This window comes from Vanacampus margaritifer, chromosome 8 (genome assembly GCF_051991255.1).
Source record: "Vanacampus margaritifer isolate UIUO_Vmar chromosome 8, RoL_Vmar_1.0, whole genome shotgun sequence".
NCBI classification, from domain to species: domain Eukaryota; kingdom Metazoa; phylum Chordata; class Actinopteri; order Syngnathiformes; family Syngnathidae; genus Vanacampus; species Vanacampus margaritifer.
In genome coordinates, this window is record NC_135439.1 from 20,224,652 (window position 1) to 20,243,041 (window position 18,390).

Genomic DNA, 18,390 nt, shown 5'->3' on the forward strand with positions numbered 1-18,390 from the left:
GCACCCTTTTGTCTTTAAACTCCACCAATTCTCGCACAAGAAAAGCAAAACTGCACATCTGCACTGTTATACTATGATCCCTCACCAAAGAAGCAAAACGTGCTGCCAATCACAGTTCATGTAAGGCTTCCCTTTTGCACAAAGAAGCCTTTGTTTTCTTGGATGCAGCAAATCTATCCATCTGAATGGACAAGTCTAGATTTGACTTCAGGTTATAAAGCCTTCCATGCATTCTTAATTCTATCCCACACATGCCAATTTCCGGGAAAACACACACTGATGGCCACTGACTCATGCTGTCAGAGTGGAAACAGAAGTTCCGCCTCCAGGAACATGCGTGGGCGGAGTAAAGATCTTGGGAAGACTTTCTTTTACATGCCTTGAATTCCCAGAGCACTTGTTTTCAGCCATGCTTGGGGATCGGACTTTCCTCGTCGCGGGCCTGCCTGTGTTCTGGAGAGTCCTACCGTGGGCTTGGGTCTGCTTTGTGCTTGCAGCTCAGGGGCAAGGAGCTCTGCTTGTTTCCCACAGAGAGGCTCATGTGGAGGTAATGCAGATATGTAATGCATGATATTGAAAATCCTAAGTTTTTATTTTATTTTGTATTATTTTTTAAACTTTTTGTCTTGTTCCTTAAATAAATGAATGTCAGTATTTACATTAGACCCCCCCACCCCCCACCCCCCCACCCCCAATCAATGCCTGGATGTCTTGTAAATCCTCAGAAAGAAAAGTTTTTGGCAGTGCACAGCTGTCAGAGTGCTGGTGGGGAGTAAAGTTAGAAGTCACAATTTAGTCAGAACATATTAAAAGCTATTTAAAATTGAGATTTGTGGCTTAACTGTGGTGGAGTTTATTGATTTTCTACCCCAACTAGCACTTATATAAGATTCAAAACACAGGATGTTTATTGTCGTGTGTTCCAGTCACATGAAATAACAGGAATAAAACGAGTCAGGCATATGAAAAACCCAGCAAACTTTGTTCAAATGAGCACAGTGCAATTTGAAGATATGGTGAAGTTTAGTAGTATACAGTATGTGTAATATTGAGTCATACTAAAAAGACATTCTGGACATGTAAATATGTTTATATTGCATAACTATTAATTTATTCATCCATTGGCTCTATCAGGGATAAGTAACTGGTGGTGAGTGGGCCACAGGTGGAGCACACCCAAACTGAGTGTGCCCTTGATTAAGATAAAAAAAATATATATATATAGACACATTTCCTATACTACAGTTGACTCCAGCTTTTTTTCATGCATTGGGAGGGAACAAAAACATTTTGTAAATCATAAAAAAAAAAAAAAAAAACGAAAAAAAAAAATTCATGTTATTGGAGGTTTATAAGTGTTTTTTATTCATTTATTTTTTTAAGATTTACAAAAATGTTTCCCCTCCCATAAGCCACCCACCCCTCCCCAATGTATTTCATTGGGCGTCAAACATAGACACATTTTTCCTACTTTTTTCCACGCTATAGTTTTATTTGGTAATATCACCATTCACCACTAGATGGCAGGTATCGCTTGGTTAAAATATACACCGGGTCTTATACTGCCATAATAAGATAAGATAAGATAAGATAAGATAAGATAAGATCCACTGATTGTCACGTGAGTAAGCCGATTAATTTGGAGATTTGGAGTAACAAACATAGTGAATATACAAATTTTGATTGAAGGCTGGATCTTTTTATTGCGCATGAGCATGAGTCATGAAACATTGACTATAATAAGATATTGTGAAGTACAATTTTTGTCTGGATGTGCATGGTCTTATGTGGTCATATGTGGCCTAATACTAGTGCTGATGAAAAATTGTGGCCCACTCCATCATTCCAGATGCCCATAGCTGGTCGATAGAATAATCAATAGGTCAATAGGGGCACATATACATAGACCAATAGCCACTCACCTTCACACCTATGTACAATTTAGAGTACCGGTATTCAAGTTACCTAACATACTGTACATGGTTTATGAATATGGTGGAAGCCAAAGTAATTGTATAAATACGGACAGAAAAATAATCTAAAAATGTCTTTTAGTTGTGCAGCATTTACAGATAACAAGATTCATATGGATTTTATCAGATGGTGCAAAATGTTTAAGTCAGAATATATTTTCTTAAAATCCGAATTCTGCATCACTGTTTTTTTTTTTTTTTTTTTTAAATATCTTGTGACACACTTTTCAGTAATGCAGAGCTGGGGGAACCAGGTCAATAATGTTTAAATTAAATTAAATTATTTACACATAAACTGTCATTTTTATTATATACACTGGGTAGCCAATAGTGATCTGAATAATAATCATAACTGATAGTTAAAGTACCATTGATTGTCACACCCACATAAGGCTTCTCATGATTGCGTGTAATTGGTTGTAAAAGTGAGTGTGTTACTTTGGCTGCAACCAGCAGACGCACGGTTACAGAAAAATGTGATTCAAATGAGCAACAGTTTATCTGAGAACAACATTTTTTAAATCTTTTTTCCTCTTTGTTTTGTCCAAAAGAAAAGAAGCACCAACTCTGAGAACGTAGGGAACACGAGCCAGGTTATAATGAATGATGCATAAAAATAAATAAATAAATGTACAATACATTTAACAGCTAGTCCCCTTTTCCCTCTGTTCCTGCTGTTTTGTTGATCCTGTCAGATGGTGGAGGTGCACACTTTCACAGTTGACTGTGCAGTGACGTCTCGTTTCGCCCACACCGTCATGACCTCCAAGGCTGCGAACAAAGCCAACGTCTCGCAGGAAATCACCTTTCAAGTGGAGCTGCCGAAAATGGCCTTCATCACCAACTTCACTATGTAAGTTCAAAATGCATAATGTATGAATGTATTCCACAAAACAGCCCACATTTTCAGAAATTCTTATGTGCCTTTCAGGGAAATTGATAGCAAAGTTTATGTTGGAGAGGTGAAGGGGAAAGAGAAAGCAAAAAAGGAGTATGAGAAGGCAGTTTCTTCAGGAAAGACTGCTGGACTGGTCAAGTAAGTTGGACTGAGGGCACAGGATGTAACACATTACAATAATACAATAACGCCGTAGCCTACCCACAAATCATTTCAGGGCATCTGGAAGACAGATGGAGCAGTTTTCAGTGTCTGTCAACATTGCAGCCGAAAGTAATGTCATTTTCGTTTTGACGTATGAGGAACTGCTTCAGAGGAAACTGGGCCAGTATGAGATTCTGACCCGAGTGAAACCCAAACAACCGGTTCAAGACTTTCAGGTTGACAACACTTTGTGTGTGTTTTCATAATAAAATAACAATGAATTTACTTCTAAAAGTAATCTTTTGTGTCTGTGTGTAGATCACAGTTCGCATCTTTGAGCCTCAGGGCCTTGCTTCAGTGGATGCCACAGCGACATTCCTCTCTAATCAACTGCTCCCTCTGGTGGAGAAAACTGTCACAGATACAAAGGTTAAGCTTTCCAGTGGAATTTACAAAGCTGAGCACAATCATTCCAAGATGTGTTAAATTTTCATTTAGAAGCAAATGTTGCCATTAGATCTAAAACATGATTCTTGTCACAGATAGATTACACCTCATGCATTATTGAAAGAGAAAAGACACAAAACACAACCAGCCAGAGTAATTCCGTGTTGACAGTTTTAATCTGTCTTTATATTTCAGGCCCTCATCACTTTCTCACCAACAATGGAACAACAGAGGACGTGTCCGTCATGTGTGGCCACACAAATTGATGGAGATTTTATTGTCAAGTATGATGTCAAACGAGAAGAAAGTCTTGGGGAAGTCCAGGTAAGCTTTGCTACTTTCAACCGTACCAGTGTGCGTCTAAATTGACACCTGCAATGCTCCTTAGAGCGTGCTATTTCCCCTTTCCGAATAATACCTGTGCCATGTTCGTGTATATTTTCCCTCAGATGGTAAATGGCTACTTTGTGCACTTCTTCTCTCCACCTGACTTACCCACAGTCCCAAAGAATGTGATATTTGTGGTTGACAGGAGTGGCTCAATGAGCGGGGAAAAGATCAAACAGGTAATTGTGTAGGCAAGTCCTGTGTGTCTTTCTGCATGTAAACATCTTTGTATGTAATCTTCTGCAGACCCGGGAAGCCTTAGCAGCCATTCTGAAGGATCTCCACAAGGACGACCACTTTGCTGTCATCCTGTTTGATTCTGAGATTGTCACCTGGAAGGGCTCTGTCATGAAAGCCACAAAAAAGAATGTGACAGACGCCATTGCTTACATCAGGAAACTGAAGGAGAGGGGAGGTTAGAGGAGTGAGACCAAGATTAGCATCGTTTGTTAAAGTTAAATTACCACTGATTGTCACACACACCGAAGTGGGGTGAAATTTGCTCCCCGCATTTGACCCATCCCCTGAGGGAGCAATGAGCAGCAGCAGGGGCCGTGCTCGGGAATCATTTGGTGATCTAACCCCCGCCCCCCCCCCCCCCCCCCAATTCCAACCTTTAATGCTGAGTGTCAAGCAGGGCGGCATTGGGTCCCATTTTTATAGTCTTTGGTATGACCCGGCCAGGGGCATACATGTTTCTCCCCATGAGCCTTTGCTTAACGCTAATCTACTGTATATTGGTCATGCCAGAATTGGAGGTAAATTATTTAGGCACCAACATTTTTTTAATTTAGATTTATTATGTTATGTTTGGCATAGCCCTGTTATTGTCAGGCAGCTGAAAAGCAAAGCGCTTGCCTTTGGTGCAAAATCTTGTACCTCCAAAATTGTCACTTTTTAGGAGACTCCAAAAACTACATGTTTGTTCAACTTTTAACGTTAAAACAGCAAAGAGAGTCAGCCATTATTAACCCTTTAAATTGTTCAATATCTCGTAAAAATGACACGTACACACGTGGACTGACCTAAAGTATAGATTTTTGAATAGATTTTTGAAAAAATATTACATTTACAAAATTGTGACTTACGAGGTTTTGGCCCGACGCCAGCAATATTTATTTTATTTATTTTTTTACTAATAAGTAAATACTTTACAAATAAATAAAAGTATGTTTATTTTGAATGAGTATGAGGCTACTCTAGTAATTGATTACAGTAACTGGGTTGCAGTTAACAATGTTGTCAATGCTTATGTTAGAGTATTCGCTCAAGCATACATGCTAGCTGTGTTAGCTGCTATACTAATTGGTGAAGAACAAACTTAGCAAGAAAAAAATAAATACTTCAGTAGTAATATGTGTTTTCATGATAACAGTAACAGCTAACATGGTTGTGTTGTTTGAGTGACACACTCTATGACCAAAGCAATATAATTGAGGATGTCATTTCACCTGAGTCATGTAGCTCTCTTTTTTTCTTTTCTTCCTCAGGATGGTTAAAAACGTTTTAGCACCAGGGTTGCATGTATGTTAAGAAAAACAACTTCACAGCATAATCTAAATTTGTGTGTGTGTGATAAAACAATTAATAACTTAAATCATCTGTTATGGCTATAAGGCTATATCACCAGCTCAATTGCCTAGCATGTTCGCCCTGAGACAGGGAGGTCTTGGGTTCAATCCCTGACCGGGTCATGCCAAAAGACTATAAAAAATATGACATTGCTGCTGAAGGAATATTAAATTACTATATTAAGTGTAATCTTTGCGTGTCCAAAATAATTGTATTCAGGATCTGATGAAGAAGTTTTCTTGCAAGAATTTATTTAGAGGCCTCTAAAGACACAGTCAGGACACCACATCAGAATGCAACGTGGATTCCCCCAAGTGTGTGACAATTTACAGAACATCGACTCATTTATACAAAAAAGATAAAAGGTTCCTCCTCCCGGCTCTTGATTGAACAAAGGGCAACATGTCATCTCCTAGATTGAACAAAGGTGTAATGTTGTTAGTAAGCAGACGTTTACATACAGACATGTTGATTCCAGGTTGGCCAAAGGTGTAATCTTATTAGTAAACAGACATTTACATACAGTTCCCCTTCTTGACTGGGGGAACAAATGCAATTAGGATCTAACCCCAGACTTTTAGACTCCAATGCCAAAAGGCTCTAAATAACATCATGCACATTCCTATCTTCAATAGCTTTGAGGGTGAGAGGATAAAATAAAGTTCACAAAATCATTACTCCACTGTATTATTTTAAACACTCATGATTATATCACATGCCTATAAGTAAACTCAAAAACAGTAAAACATCAAATTGAAAATATTAAATGTCTTCACTGCCCTGCTTGACACTCAGCATTATGGGTTGGAATTGGGGGGTTTAGATCATTCAGAATTTCGTCCCACTTAGGTGGGTGTGACAATCAGTGGTACTTTAACATTAAGGTGGTTATGAAAGGGAGGGATGAGAGTAAATTATATAAAAAAAAAAGAAGCTATTTTATGGGGTGCTCAAGTGCTATTTGGTGTTCAAAATCATATTGCGGAATCAGTTTTACCACGGCTATAGTTACATATTGTTTCAGGAGAACATAATTGACCAAAGAAGAAGATATCAGAAAATGTCCTCGAATTGGGGAATGAGTTACATATTGCGAGATTTATCTAAGGGTGCCTTTTCACAAAGTGTATTGTAGCTGATGTCATCTTTAATCTGCTCATTTTCTATTTGTCTTTCAGCTACTGATATCAACAATGCCCTTTTGGAAGCAGTGACAATGTTAAAGAAGGAAAGAGAATATAAACAGCTTCCCGAGAGGAGTGTGGATATGATTATACTGTTGACTGATGGGATGCCAAACCACGGTGAGCCTCATCTCAGTGCAAAACAACCAGCAAGTTCCACACACATTTATGCATTTTCATTTTATCTGGTGAAAAACAATGCAACTCTAAAGGGAATTGGGATTGCGTGACCTGATACTCACACAGCTTCTTAACAACACACAGGCGTGTCCAACCTGCAGACAATCCAGGAGAATGTACGCCAGGCTATTGATGGAAACATGTCTCTTTTTTGTCTTGGATTTGGAAATAATGTGGATTACTCCTTTCTGGATGTGATGAGCAAACAAAACAAAGGGCTGGCCCGCAGGATCTTTCAGGCTTCAGATGCAGCTCTTCAACTCCAAGTACAGTATAAGACAAATAGTTTATATTTTTAAAGTGAGGGAAAAAACAGCATTGTACTATATATGGCTTTGATTCCATCCCCCAAGGGTTTCTATGCAGAAGTGTCCAGTCCACTGCTCTTGGAGGTGAACCTGCACTATCCAGGCAATACTGTAGACTTCCTGACAAAAAATCACCACAGCCATTTGTTCAACGGCTCTGAGATTGTGGTGGCTGGTCGGCTAGATGACAGCAATGACCTTGATAACTTCCTCGTGGAGGTGTTGGCGCAGGGGGTGAGTGAATAGGAATTAATGTATAAAATACTGTGCAAATTATGAACTCAATTTGTCCAGGTGTTGAATGGACTAAATTATAGTTGCTCCAAGTGGTATGACAAAAAATACAAGTTAAAGGGATACTTGACTCATTGAGCCATTTTCAAAAGTAAGAAGATAATATTTTGTTTATAATTAATGTGAAAACTTCCTTATTTTTCCTAAACAATTACAGTAATACTTTTAAAAACAAATGTTGTCATTTGCTGTCGATTGAAGGACATCACATGTGCTGAAGAAACAGGTAACGAACAAGCCCATAAAACAGGTGAGCCGTGATTGGTTGTTCCCTATTTCCTCAGCTCTGGATATTTCAGATTCAGTACAGCAAGTGGAAAAATGTGTTTTTAAAGATATTAAAGGTTTCTTTATTGTATTTCTAGCACCATCATACAGCAGAGCAGTCAAATGGCGTGCCAGTCCCTGCAGGATGCGCTGCAGTGGAAATAAACATTTAATCATGAACATTGTGCATTTGTAGCCTATAGCCATTTTGATAGTAGGCTGATACAGACATTTACAGTAAGGCTTATAGGATACTGTATAAGGGTTTTATTTTTTTTGCGGCTCTCTTTTGGTCCAGTATGGCTCTTTCAACATTTTGGGTTGACGACCCCTGATCTAGTGGTTGAAATGTTAAATTGCAGGTTTCCAATAAACATACCCAACATAAAGGTTTGGGTCAGGGTAAGGAAAGTGGCCCTCATCTCATTTTTCGAAATAAAGATGTTACGATGTAATAACGGTGTTCACCACTAGATGGCAGACATTGCTTTAGAATGTCTTCACCCCCAAGACCGTACTTCTCCACCTGAGAAGAAAAAGAAGGCACCATGACCAAATAAGTTCAAATGGTGTATTTCAGGTAAAATATGAGGCAGATTAAATTTAAACACAAACCTTATCTATCTGTCTCCTTAGAGAAGCTACCAGACTACCTGAATGATTTCAGCCGCTATGAGAACCCCAGTCACAAAAGTACACAAGAGCATCCCCCACCCACAAGAACCGTTGACAGTTCGTTTGAAATGCTCTTCAATGACATACAGATTCATGATACAGAGGGAACAAACTATACAACTATTTTGTATCAATTCAAATGATTTCCTTTGACAAAGTAAATGGAGATGTGTCAGATGATCCGTACTACTTGCATAAAATGTATTTCATTTGCAGCTATTATTTTGATCCTCTTGATGCATTCTATTAAGCTGTACTGAATTGAACCCTGTTCATATACTGCCATCAAAAATGGATCTGGTTCTTTTTCTCCTCCTTCAGCCAGAGACAGATTTCAAAGAGCAGGGGAAGGCCAGTGTGGCAGACTGGGATGTGATCTATCCGGAAGACAAGTATATCTTTGGGGACTTCACAGAGCGTCTGTGGGCTTACCTTACCATCCAGCAGCTACTGGAGAAGAGGTTTGCTCATTTGGAATGCCTCTTTCAGCTTTATCTGTACTATTTAATTGACCTTTCCCCCAAAGCAGTCACAATCACAGACATCGATAAAAAGCGCGTTAAAAGAGTTCTGGAGAAGCAAGTTTTCTTGTGCTTCTTGTGTAATACTTTACTGAGCAGCTAACTTTTCTCCCAGTCGCGTTGGTAGTCAACAGGAAAAGGACAACTTCACTGCCGAGGCCTTGGACATGTCGCTACGCTACAACTTTGTCACCCCACTCACATCCCTGGTGGTCACCAAGCCTGAAAGTGAGGACGGACATGACAGCCCCCTCATTGCTGATAAGCTGACAGAGGGTAAAGTACATACGTGGTTTTAGGAATTGTGAATCCCATGTTTGCAATATTCACACGGATTCATTCAGTGTACTCCACCTTCCTTCCACATCCCAATCCATATAAAAAAACAGCATTTGAAAAAGTCAGAAACGGAACTGATTAGCAGTATTTTGTGTAAATGTGTTTGTGTTTTGTTTGTTTAACAGATCAACGACAAAGAGCAGAGAGACAAAGAGGTATGATACCTTTCTTAATCATTAACATTAACATTATGACAACATTACTTATGTATGATATGAAATTCCTTGTCTTAGGCTCTTCGGCCTCTGCAAGTCCAGGCCACCAATCAAAACGTAAAGTAATTCTCATTCTTACTTCCGTACTCATTTACATGAATCTATCAAGGTTTTTATTTTGCACAATACTTATATGATATGTAATGTATATTATATGAACTATTCATTGTATTATATAATATATTGAGAATATATTTAGATGTTTTTTGTAGACTCTGTTTTTGCTAAATATGTCATGTCCAGAGAATTAAACAGGGAAATTTGCCTCTGCTCTTTGATTGTGAATGCCAGCATCATAGAGCATGAGAGGTTTGTACTTCAACTAAGATAAATCTGAATTGGTCTGTTTGTGTTTTGTTTGTCAAACAGATCAACAAGCGAGAACCCATGGTACGAAAGTCACTTTTGTCTTTATTATAATTGCATTTTTTGACTCTACTACTATAAACACAGTATTCAAATAATTTGTCTCAGGTTCCTCTGCCCATGCTGCACGTCCACGGCAACATTCAAATGGTAGTTTTACTATTACTTTCTTTGTTGCATCAAACTATTTTGATCCCATATTGTTGTTGGTTTTACATAGGATTCACATTCAAATAATACATTCACGGTTTCTCAAAAAAGTGATTTGGAATACAAATACCTGGGTAACTAAATATTCTAGGCAAATTAAATTAAAAGATCTTTGTGTTGAAAAATAAAGCATATTTATAAATTAGCATGACTTGACTCAGGAGACGTGACAACATAAACGATAGAAAGTGCGAGCCGTTCAGTGCAAAGACAAAAATAAAAATAAATAACATAAATAGATAAAAAGAACAGAGAAAGAAAAAAAACAATGAGACAATGAGGAACCATTAGCACAAGACGCGTCTCCACTGCAGGAGCCTTCCCAACCGGGCTACATTTACAGGAACGAGACGGGCAAAGGTCCTACTTGAGGGAGGTCCTCCGCCGGCCCGATAAACTCTCGATTGGGCTTTCGTGCTGATTGGCTAAAAATTATTCAGTTTAAAAAATTATCTTACCTTCATGCGTGACGTTAATGCATTCTCGGCTTAAGTCTCTTCCACCAAAACAATTCTGTTAATAATCCTTTGCCTATTTTTGTTCCACTTTATTGTTAGCCTTTTCAAATTCTTCATCTCAACGCCGTCTCCTCTCACGCAAACCATCCATCCATGCCAAGTACATAACACAAAGCTGAAAAAAACGGCAACCGCCACAAGTTTTTCTCTTTCCTTGTTGTGATTTTTGTCGCGCGGTGTTTGAAACCGTCGTACGGCGATTACGTGTTGATCGAACAAACGATGACAAGAAAAAAGCTTGAAAACTTGAAAGAACATTAAAAAGTCGGAAAAAAGTACAAAGGTTAACTTTATTTTTACTTTTACATCTTGTTGAAATTTGAGATGATTTAATCGAGAACCATTTGCTAATGTCTTTTTTTCTTAACCCCGATGTATAGTGCATGTGAAATGATGAATACAGAAAGATGCTTAAGGGATTTATTGTGTATTTATTTTACATGTCCCATTATACTTTTACAGTGGATGGAGATCCACATTTCATGATAGAAGTCCCAGACAGAGAAGATGCCCTGTGTTTCAACATCAATGACAAACCAGGGACTATATTCAACCTGGTCCGGGACACCAAATCAGGTCACATCCTTAATATACCTCAAATGAGAAAAATACAGAGACTAAAATAATCCTTTTTACCTTCAGGTTTTGTTGTGAATGGCGAGATTATCGGCAAGAAGAAGTTTGTCCCAGATCAGAAAATGAACACCTACTTTGGCCGTCTTGGGATCAGCCACAAAGCTCTCGGGGTAAAACTGGAGGTGAACACCCAGGATATCTTGCTGTTCCATGGAGGGAAACAGGTCAAGATGCAGTGGACGGATTTTGCCTCTCTCAAAGACAACAAGTGAGTCAAACTGTGTCATCTGAAATTTCTCCAAAAACCCGTGTTATAATGTAAAAATCCTGTGAATAGCATGCACTGGTGTATAATGTGACTTTCTCTGTACTTTTATTTATAACAATATAGTAAAATTAATAATAATATATTTTGCTTTTTCATTCAGTATAGACCTTCAGATGACAAAGAACTGTAGTCTCACAGTCACACTGAGGCACTCAGTCAAATTTATGGTCATCAGGCATACCAAGATTTGGAAAAGACGACATGATCAGCAGAACTATTTGGGGTTTTACACTCTGGACAGCCATCATTTGTCCAAGTCAGTTCATGGGTTGCTAGGTAATAACCATGGCAACACAGTAGACCATTTATTTTCCTTCTACATACGATCACTACAAAAATGATTTTCATGGTTAAATAAAACCCAGCTATGTATGTTGTTTGAACCTCAGGCCAGTTCTACCATGGTGTTAATTTTGAGGTGGCAGATCTAAAATTGGGGAATATGCAGCAGAAAGTGGATGCCATCATGTATGTGAAGGGACAGACTCTCAATGTGACCAGGTATGCTGAGCTTGTAAAGCTAAACACTCGACACACCCGTGTTAAAGAGTCATGCATAAAGTGATGTTGGTTTTCTCGCTTGTGCAGACACTGGCAGAAGGATTTCAGCGACGATGTGATCAACGGGGAGAATATTTCCTGCTGGTTTGTCGACAATGATGGAGCTGGTCTCATTGACGGGAGTACATCGGATTACATTGTGTCCAATCTCTTATAAATCCTTTTAAAAATATACATATATGTATACAGAAAGTATTTGTAAGTTCCCTGACCCACAAACTATATCATAGTGTGGGAGATTGCTGGGGAATGAATGTTTGAAGTACGTAACTGTTTTATTTTCAAAGGTACTTACGGGTGGGCTAATATGAGGGACATGAATTACTGAGAAGTGAGAAGATGAGCACAAAACAGTTTTCAGTTTTTGCTTTAGGTGAGACACTGTATTATTTGAGCACTAATAAATGTGTAAACATTGAGGGTATAAGGAAATCCTCACTTGGTGGAGCTAAAAACAACAACACTGTTTTCATTCTAATGTTGTAGGCTATATTAGATTTTCGTGGAAAGCAACTTGTAGCTCAAATGACCAAAGGGAGATTTGAATGTAAAGAATGTTAAAGTAGGTTATTGCCGCTGTCAAAATACCCCAAAATTGCTGTCATGAATGGAGCAACGCATTTATTTCTAATAAATGATGTACTTTAGGGCCAATTCCAAGCTGAATGGAACTGTGAAAAAAAAGGTAATATTGTGTGAGCATTAGTTTGCATGTGTGAAAGAGTGACAGACAGACAGACAGAGCTGTTTTATTTTTGTCAACTATAGCTGTTTTGTACGGAACCCCAAAAGTTCATTTTATCTGTATGATGACTAATGTTTGATATTATGTGTGAAAGAAAATAAATACAAATCATATTTTAACAAGTACTTTACTACAAGTTTCTTCCAAGTGTTTCAATGTAATTAGCAATCTGGTTCTGGCTTCCTTCAGTAGAAAAGCTAAAAGCACTACTGTGATGTGCCTCGAAAGTTTGTACACAAAGGCCAGAATTAAAAAATTACAATACATTTCAGTTGATGTAGGGGCTGGATGGGCTAATTAGTACAATTATATTCAATGGATGGACAAAATATTTTCGATTAATTAATTCATCTGTACAACACAAAAAGGCAAAAGTATTTTGTCCAAGTGAGTTGCCATACTGCCTGCTCAAAAAGTTTATCAGGCGAATTGTTCGTTTTAACAGGTAGAGGTGACGCATAAACTACAAAAGCTGCAGTAGAAAGGTAAGTAAACAAACACCAAATAACTCTAATTGTAATTTACAAAAGCAAACTGGCTGCTGTGTAAAACGTGCCGACTGTAAGCTACTTGGAAGGTAAACAAAGCATGCTAATGTAGACCTCCATTTACATTGAGCATGCTAACGTAACGTTAATTATCATTTAATTTGGGTGCAATTTTCTCTCTAGTGTGCTGGAAAGCATCTGACTGCATGCCACCAAATCTTTTTGCGTTATATGCGCCAGTTCCCGCTGCACTTGTTTTTCAATGGATTGTTTTGTTTTTGTTGTTTAATTACAAATGTAGATTTAGTGGCCTTCTCTACAGGTTTATAGGCGCCGAGGTCAGAAACACTGGCCAAAATTGACAACCTAAATTCAAATATTTGTTCCATGAAACTGTATTACTTCATTCCGAAGAGTCTCTTGTCTTCATTTTGCAACTTTTTGCTTGGCTGTCCAAACAGATTTCATGGTGGGTGTGCTGAGTCTGCTCAGGGCATTCAGAATTATTAGTAATAGTGCGGCCTGTTTTTTTTAATCGTTCAGATTTCAAATGCATCTCACACGGTCAGCGAGCTGGACCACAATATAACATCAATATTTGTTCTGCCCTCTGATTAGTTGGTCGGAGAAAGCCAAGTTCAACGATAGCAAGACATGTCTAGCAAGCTGCACAATAATCAGCATCCCTGGTGAGTGTGATGTATTTTATTGGGGGGGAGGTTCATGTTTTCAACATGTTATTACTGAAAAATTTAGTCTGAAATACGTCAGGTGACGCGCAGGGTACAGTTGCGTGCGTCTGTGATTTATTTTGCATTTTTGTAGAAGTACTGTTGATGGTTTCTAAAATCGTGACATGAGTTATTAAGAGGTCGATTTAGTGTAATGTAATGCGTGTCTGTAAAAAAAAAAAAAAGCGGTAGAAAATGCAAAACAAACTTTTAGACCATTATGTTTTTGTTCCCACTGAGCTGAAGTCTCAGTGTGTGGATATTTTGCACGACATGAAAGCTGCTCAAACTCGAAAGTTTTTTTTGACCTTTCGAGGTATTTATTTCCAGAGCATTTGGGGTAAACTCCAAATGACATAATTGGAGGGCTTTCAACTTTTGAGGTAGGTAGCACGATGGACTAGTGGTTAACGACCCTGAACAAGTTAAGTGGTATGTATAACTAAGTGGTATGTATAACTAAACAACAAACATGTAGCAAAATCATCTGGGAGGTCAAATTCAGGAAGTAAACAGTAAAAAGTAAACTAAATAATTAAAATAACAGAAAATAAATGGATGGATCAACTGTATAAATAAAAATACTGATCTGTCCTTACATATGGTCAGTAACTGAGTCTTATATCACCTTTTGTATTGTTTACAATTGAGCAAGCATCGTCTCTCCCACTGCATGCTCGTCCAATGAGTGCTGTATCAACCTTGCAGATCTTATTACTTTGCTGTGGTGCGACTAGATCCAGAGCACGTGTGCTGACCCTAGTCATGTTGTAAGTTCAGGAGTTGAGAGGGATTTTCTTAAGGGGATCTTTGCAGAAGTGTTTGCCTGTGCGTGTGTGTGTGTGTGCGTGTGTGTGTGTGTGTGTGTGTGTGTGTGTGTGTGTGTGTGTGTGTGTGTGTGTGTGTGTGTGTGTGTGTGTGTGTGTGTGTGTGTGTGTGTGTGTGTGTGTGTGTGTGTGTGTGTGTGTGTGTGTGTGTGTGTGTGTGCGTGTATGTGTGTGTGTTAGTGATTAACGCCAGATGTGCAAGGCTCAGGGTGTTGGCAATACTTTGAGAGGGCCCCACTGTATTTGCTGAAAATGCTCAAGCGACTTCTTCACACATGGCTGACATTAACATCTTCGCTGTTCATCCCCCTGATCCCCCCTAAGGTTAGAAACATTAGGTCAGTCGGAGCAGAAGGATGCTTTAAAAAAAGAAGAAAAAAGGATGTTGTCCAGCCAAAGCAGGGTGTTGATTTGAATGTCTCCTCTTTTTCCAGCAGAGGGCGGCAGAGAGCCTTTTAAATTCTGTCCTCGTGACTATGGTCACAACTGCAAGGCACTGTACATACTTTTTGCACCCTGAAAGCTTACACAATTGTTATAGTGTTTGGCTGTGCTCCAACCATTACAGGAATTATGGCGTGAATTGTTTACATACATCTGAAAACTCAGGATGAAGAGCCAACTAAATTTTAAAACGTCTCTACCTTTATGTCAAATATATTAAAAAAAAATATTATACAGTTTAAAGGGAGACAATATGTTTTTTTTTAATCTGTTGCCAAGGAAGCGTATATTGTGAGCCGATATTTGTTAACAGTAAAAAGGAAATGACCTACTTTTTGAAAATTTGAATAATACTACAACACTTGGTTAAAATACCTTTAAGCATTCATTTTTATCAAACAGACTTTCAGATGTGCAACATCAAGGTTTTTTTTCTTTGAATATAACATTTTAACAAAAAAGTGCTCCCGGGCTCAGCAACATGTCTGACTTAGAAAGTTTAACAAAAACTTCAACAAATAAATAGCTACCTAAAGTTTTCTACAGTAAAAACATTTGTCCAAAATGTCAGTAGAACTAAAATGTTAATATTTCACATATCAAAACCAAAAATAGCATCTCTTAAAAATTAACCGCAAATTTAAATAAATACATAATTTCATGAAGTTTACCAAATTTTAACATCTCTTATCGACCGGCATATATCTTAAAAAGAATATATACATATTATTTTTCTTTTATATCATATACAATGCTAATATTAAATATAATTTGCCACCATTTAATTAGCAGTAAATTCATGTTCATTTAAGTGATCTGTTTCCCCCAAAAACGACTGACTGACCAAACTGTAACATGAATTAGGCTGAAGCTGCAGCCAAATGTGTTCAATTTGCAAAACAGTTCAAGCATCTTTTACAAATGTTGTAATCATGCCAAATGTTTTGCTGTAATTGTTATCAAAAACAAAGCATCAATAATTCCAACTAATTTACATGACTTGAGAAAATTGCTACACAATGTTATGTTAATTATTGTTGCATTTATAACAAAAAGTACAATTTGCTTCATCGGGATGACCTGGATTGGAAAAAATTGTTTAGAAGTTTCCTCGGATATCAGTCCAGTGTGACCGGACAATTTCTCGTCCTTTTTGAACTCTTAACTTCTTGAACCTTTCTTCAGTCCTCACCTCCCCTGCACGTCTATCTACCTTTTGTCCCTGTGTGAATATTTCACATTGCTGATGCTGCTGGTGCGTGATACAGAGCACTGAGTGCCCATTGTGTGCGCGCAATGTGGGTGCCTGGTATGCGACTCTTCGCCGTGTGCTGTGTTGTGACGGCTGCGTTGCCTCTGACGCCAGCCAGCCAGCCGGCTGCCTGTCTGTGCTTTTACACCCAACTGGTGGCACATACCTGTACCCACACACCTAGAAACCAGCTCTGTCTATCCGCCAGCCTGGAAATGTTAGTCATGATAACGCATTTTATTATTATTGTTTTTAAATGGTCGTAAGCAGACAAAGTGGAAAAACACCACCCACCGCATGCTTCAAATATTTTTAGATAGATCTATACCACCAACTTTGTATAACAGTTGTGCTTGTAAGTTTACATACCTTGACTTTCTGAATGATTGGCAATTCTTTGGAAAAATGTGAATCAACAGGGGCCGTCTTATTGTTTTCTTTTTTCTTTTTTGTTTAATGATGGATGATTCTGAAGTGGCTTCTAGTTTAATATGAATTCCATTAAAATTACATTAGCATGGTACGCATCTTCAAATTCTGCCAGGGTTTTGTAAACTTATGAGCACAACTGCAGCTGTCCCCACTCCTCTGATTCTCAATCATTATCGGCCAATATTCAGCATTTTATGCACAGTTTGTGAGTGGCTTTAATAAGACGTTATAAACATTATAGCCGTTGTGCTCACAAGCTTACATAAGCTATGGTAAACTTAAATGTACAAAAGCTAAATCTCAGTGACGCAAAAATGCTATGAATCGTCATCAGTATTGAAATGCACATCTCTACTTCAATCTCTGAAAATATCAAAACAATTGCCACAGTATTTTGGATTTTATTTATTAATCCTTTTTCTCTACCATACAGCTGTGCTCATAAGTTTATAGGATACTATATATTTTTTCCTGTGACCGGATGCCACAAACTAATTTTGGCAACCACTTTGGCACCTGTCAATATGCAATTTCTTTTGCTGGATGAAAAAGTCACGCTGATCATTTGTGGTATGATACTACAAACACAGTGGCTTAAGTATCAAACATATCAATGTTTTAAGTTTAAGAATTGATCTTGGTGGTATTAGACGCATCGGCAGCTCAGGTAGTGTTGATCCCCTCCGCCACCCCAGCAGGCGTAACAGCTGTTTTGTCACTGGCACAGCACATTCAAACAAAGGCAAAAAAACTAACACCACTGCATGTTGAGAAAAGCCTACAAACAGTCGTCAGGGTATTCTTCAAACTAATATTTGAAATGAACTGGCCATAAACATCATGACTGATTTCACCCCATGCATATTTCAGAGCGCATAGCTCGGTTAACTCAATTGGCCACCATTATTCAGTTTCAAATTTGTGTAAATTATCTTTGTGAAAATAATATATTATGCACCTGTCAATGTAATGACCTGGCTACATATTATAACACCCTCACTGCCTTCAAAGATTTTGATAAATTCCATGTCCATCAATCAAGACTACTATGCTACATCAACGTTCTACTTCACTTCATTCTGCCATGCAGGATTTACAACTCATTAATCCACAAGTTAAATTCTTCATAATTTTTTTTTAAAAGGTTGCAACTAAAGTATTTAGTTGTAATTTTTTTTCCCTGAGGCATGTTTTGAAAGCAGCTACATTTTTACTAAAAAAATCAAGTGCTGCTCGTTTGTTAACTAATAAATTGTTTAAATTGAAATAACACTCATTGTTTTTCTCCTCATTTCAGTATAGCACTAAAGTCACCCATTCATGTTTAAGTAATCATTTATGACAAAATAATTCACTTTTGAAAGATACTACGTTGTGTATTTTTGCTTTAAAAATGGTGTCCATTAAAATCGCAAGCTAGTTTGTTAGATTACAGTATTTTTCCCCCCATCTCTGTCTTCATCTAAGTTTCTTAGCGATGGCGTTTAAGCGGCATTTTGGGCTACATT

The 18,390-nt window shown here is 38.0% G+C and overlaps 1 protein-coding gene and 1 long non-coding RNA gene across 2 annotated transcripts in view; both read left to right on the top strand.

The window, feature by feature from the left end:
• Window positions 1-24: 24 nt before the first annotated feature.
• On the top strand, window positions 25-12,838 carry LOC144056962 (inter-alpha-trypsin inhibitor heavy chain H3-like). The gene is made up of 22 exons (XM_077574129.1): window positions 25-547; window positions 2,669-2,826; window positions 2,905-3,009; window positions 3,089-3,251; window positions 3,334-3,444; window positions 3,658-3,786; window positions 3,912-4,028; window positions 4,096-4,264; window positions 6,600-6,725; window positions 6,870-7,051; window positions 7,139-7,327; window positions 8,651-8,790; window positions 8,966-9,126; window positions 9,315-9,344; window positions 9,423-9,461; window positions 9,774-9,794; window positions 9,879-9,920; window positions 10,961-11,074; window positions 11,141-11,342; window positions 11,503-11,678; window positions 11,792-11,903; window positions 11,991-12,838. The coding sequence occupies exons 1-22, from the start codon at window positions 410-412 to the stop codon at window positions 12,118-12,120; spliced, it is 2,754 nt and encodes a 917-aa protein (XP_077430255.1). The 5' UTR covers window positions 25-409; the 3' UTR covers window positions 12,121-12,838.
• Window positions 12,839-13,110: 272 nt separating this feature from the next.
• Window positions 13,111-18,390, top strand: part of LOC144056999 (uncharacterized) — a 40,046-nt gene continuing 34,766 nt past the window's right edge. The window contains exons 1-2 of the long non-coding RNA XR_013295151.1: window positions 13,111-13,193; window positions 13,815-13,885. This is a non-coding gene — a long non-coding RNA (uncharacterized LOC144056999). The remainder of the gene's footprint in view (window positions 13,194-13,814; window positions 13,886-18,390) is intronic.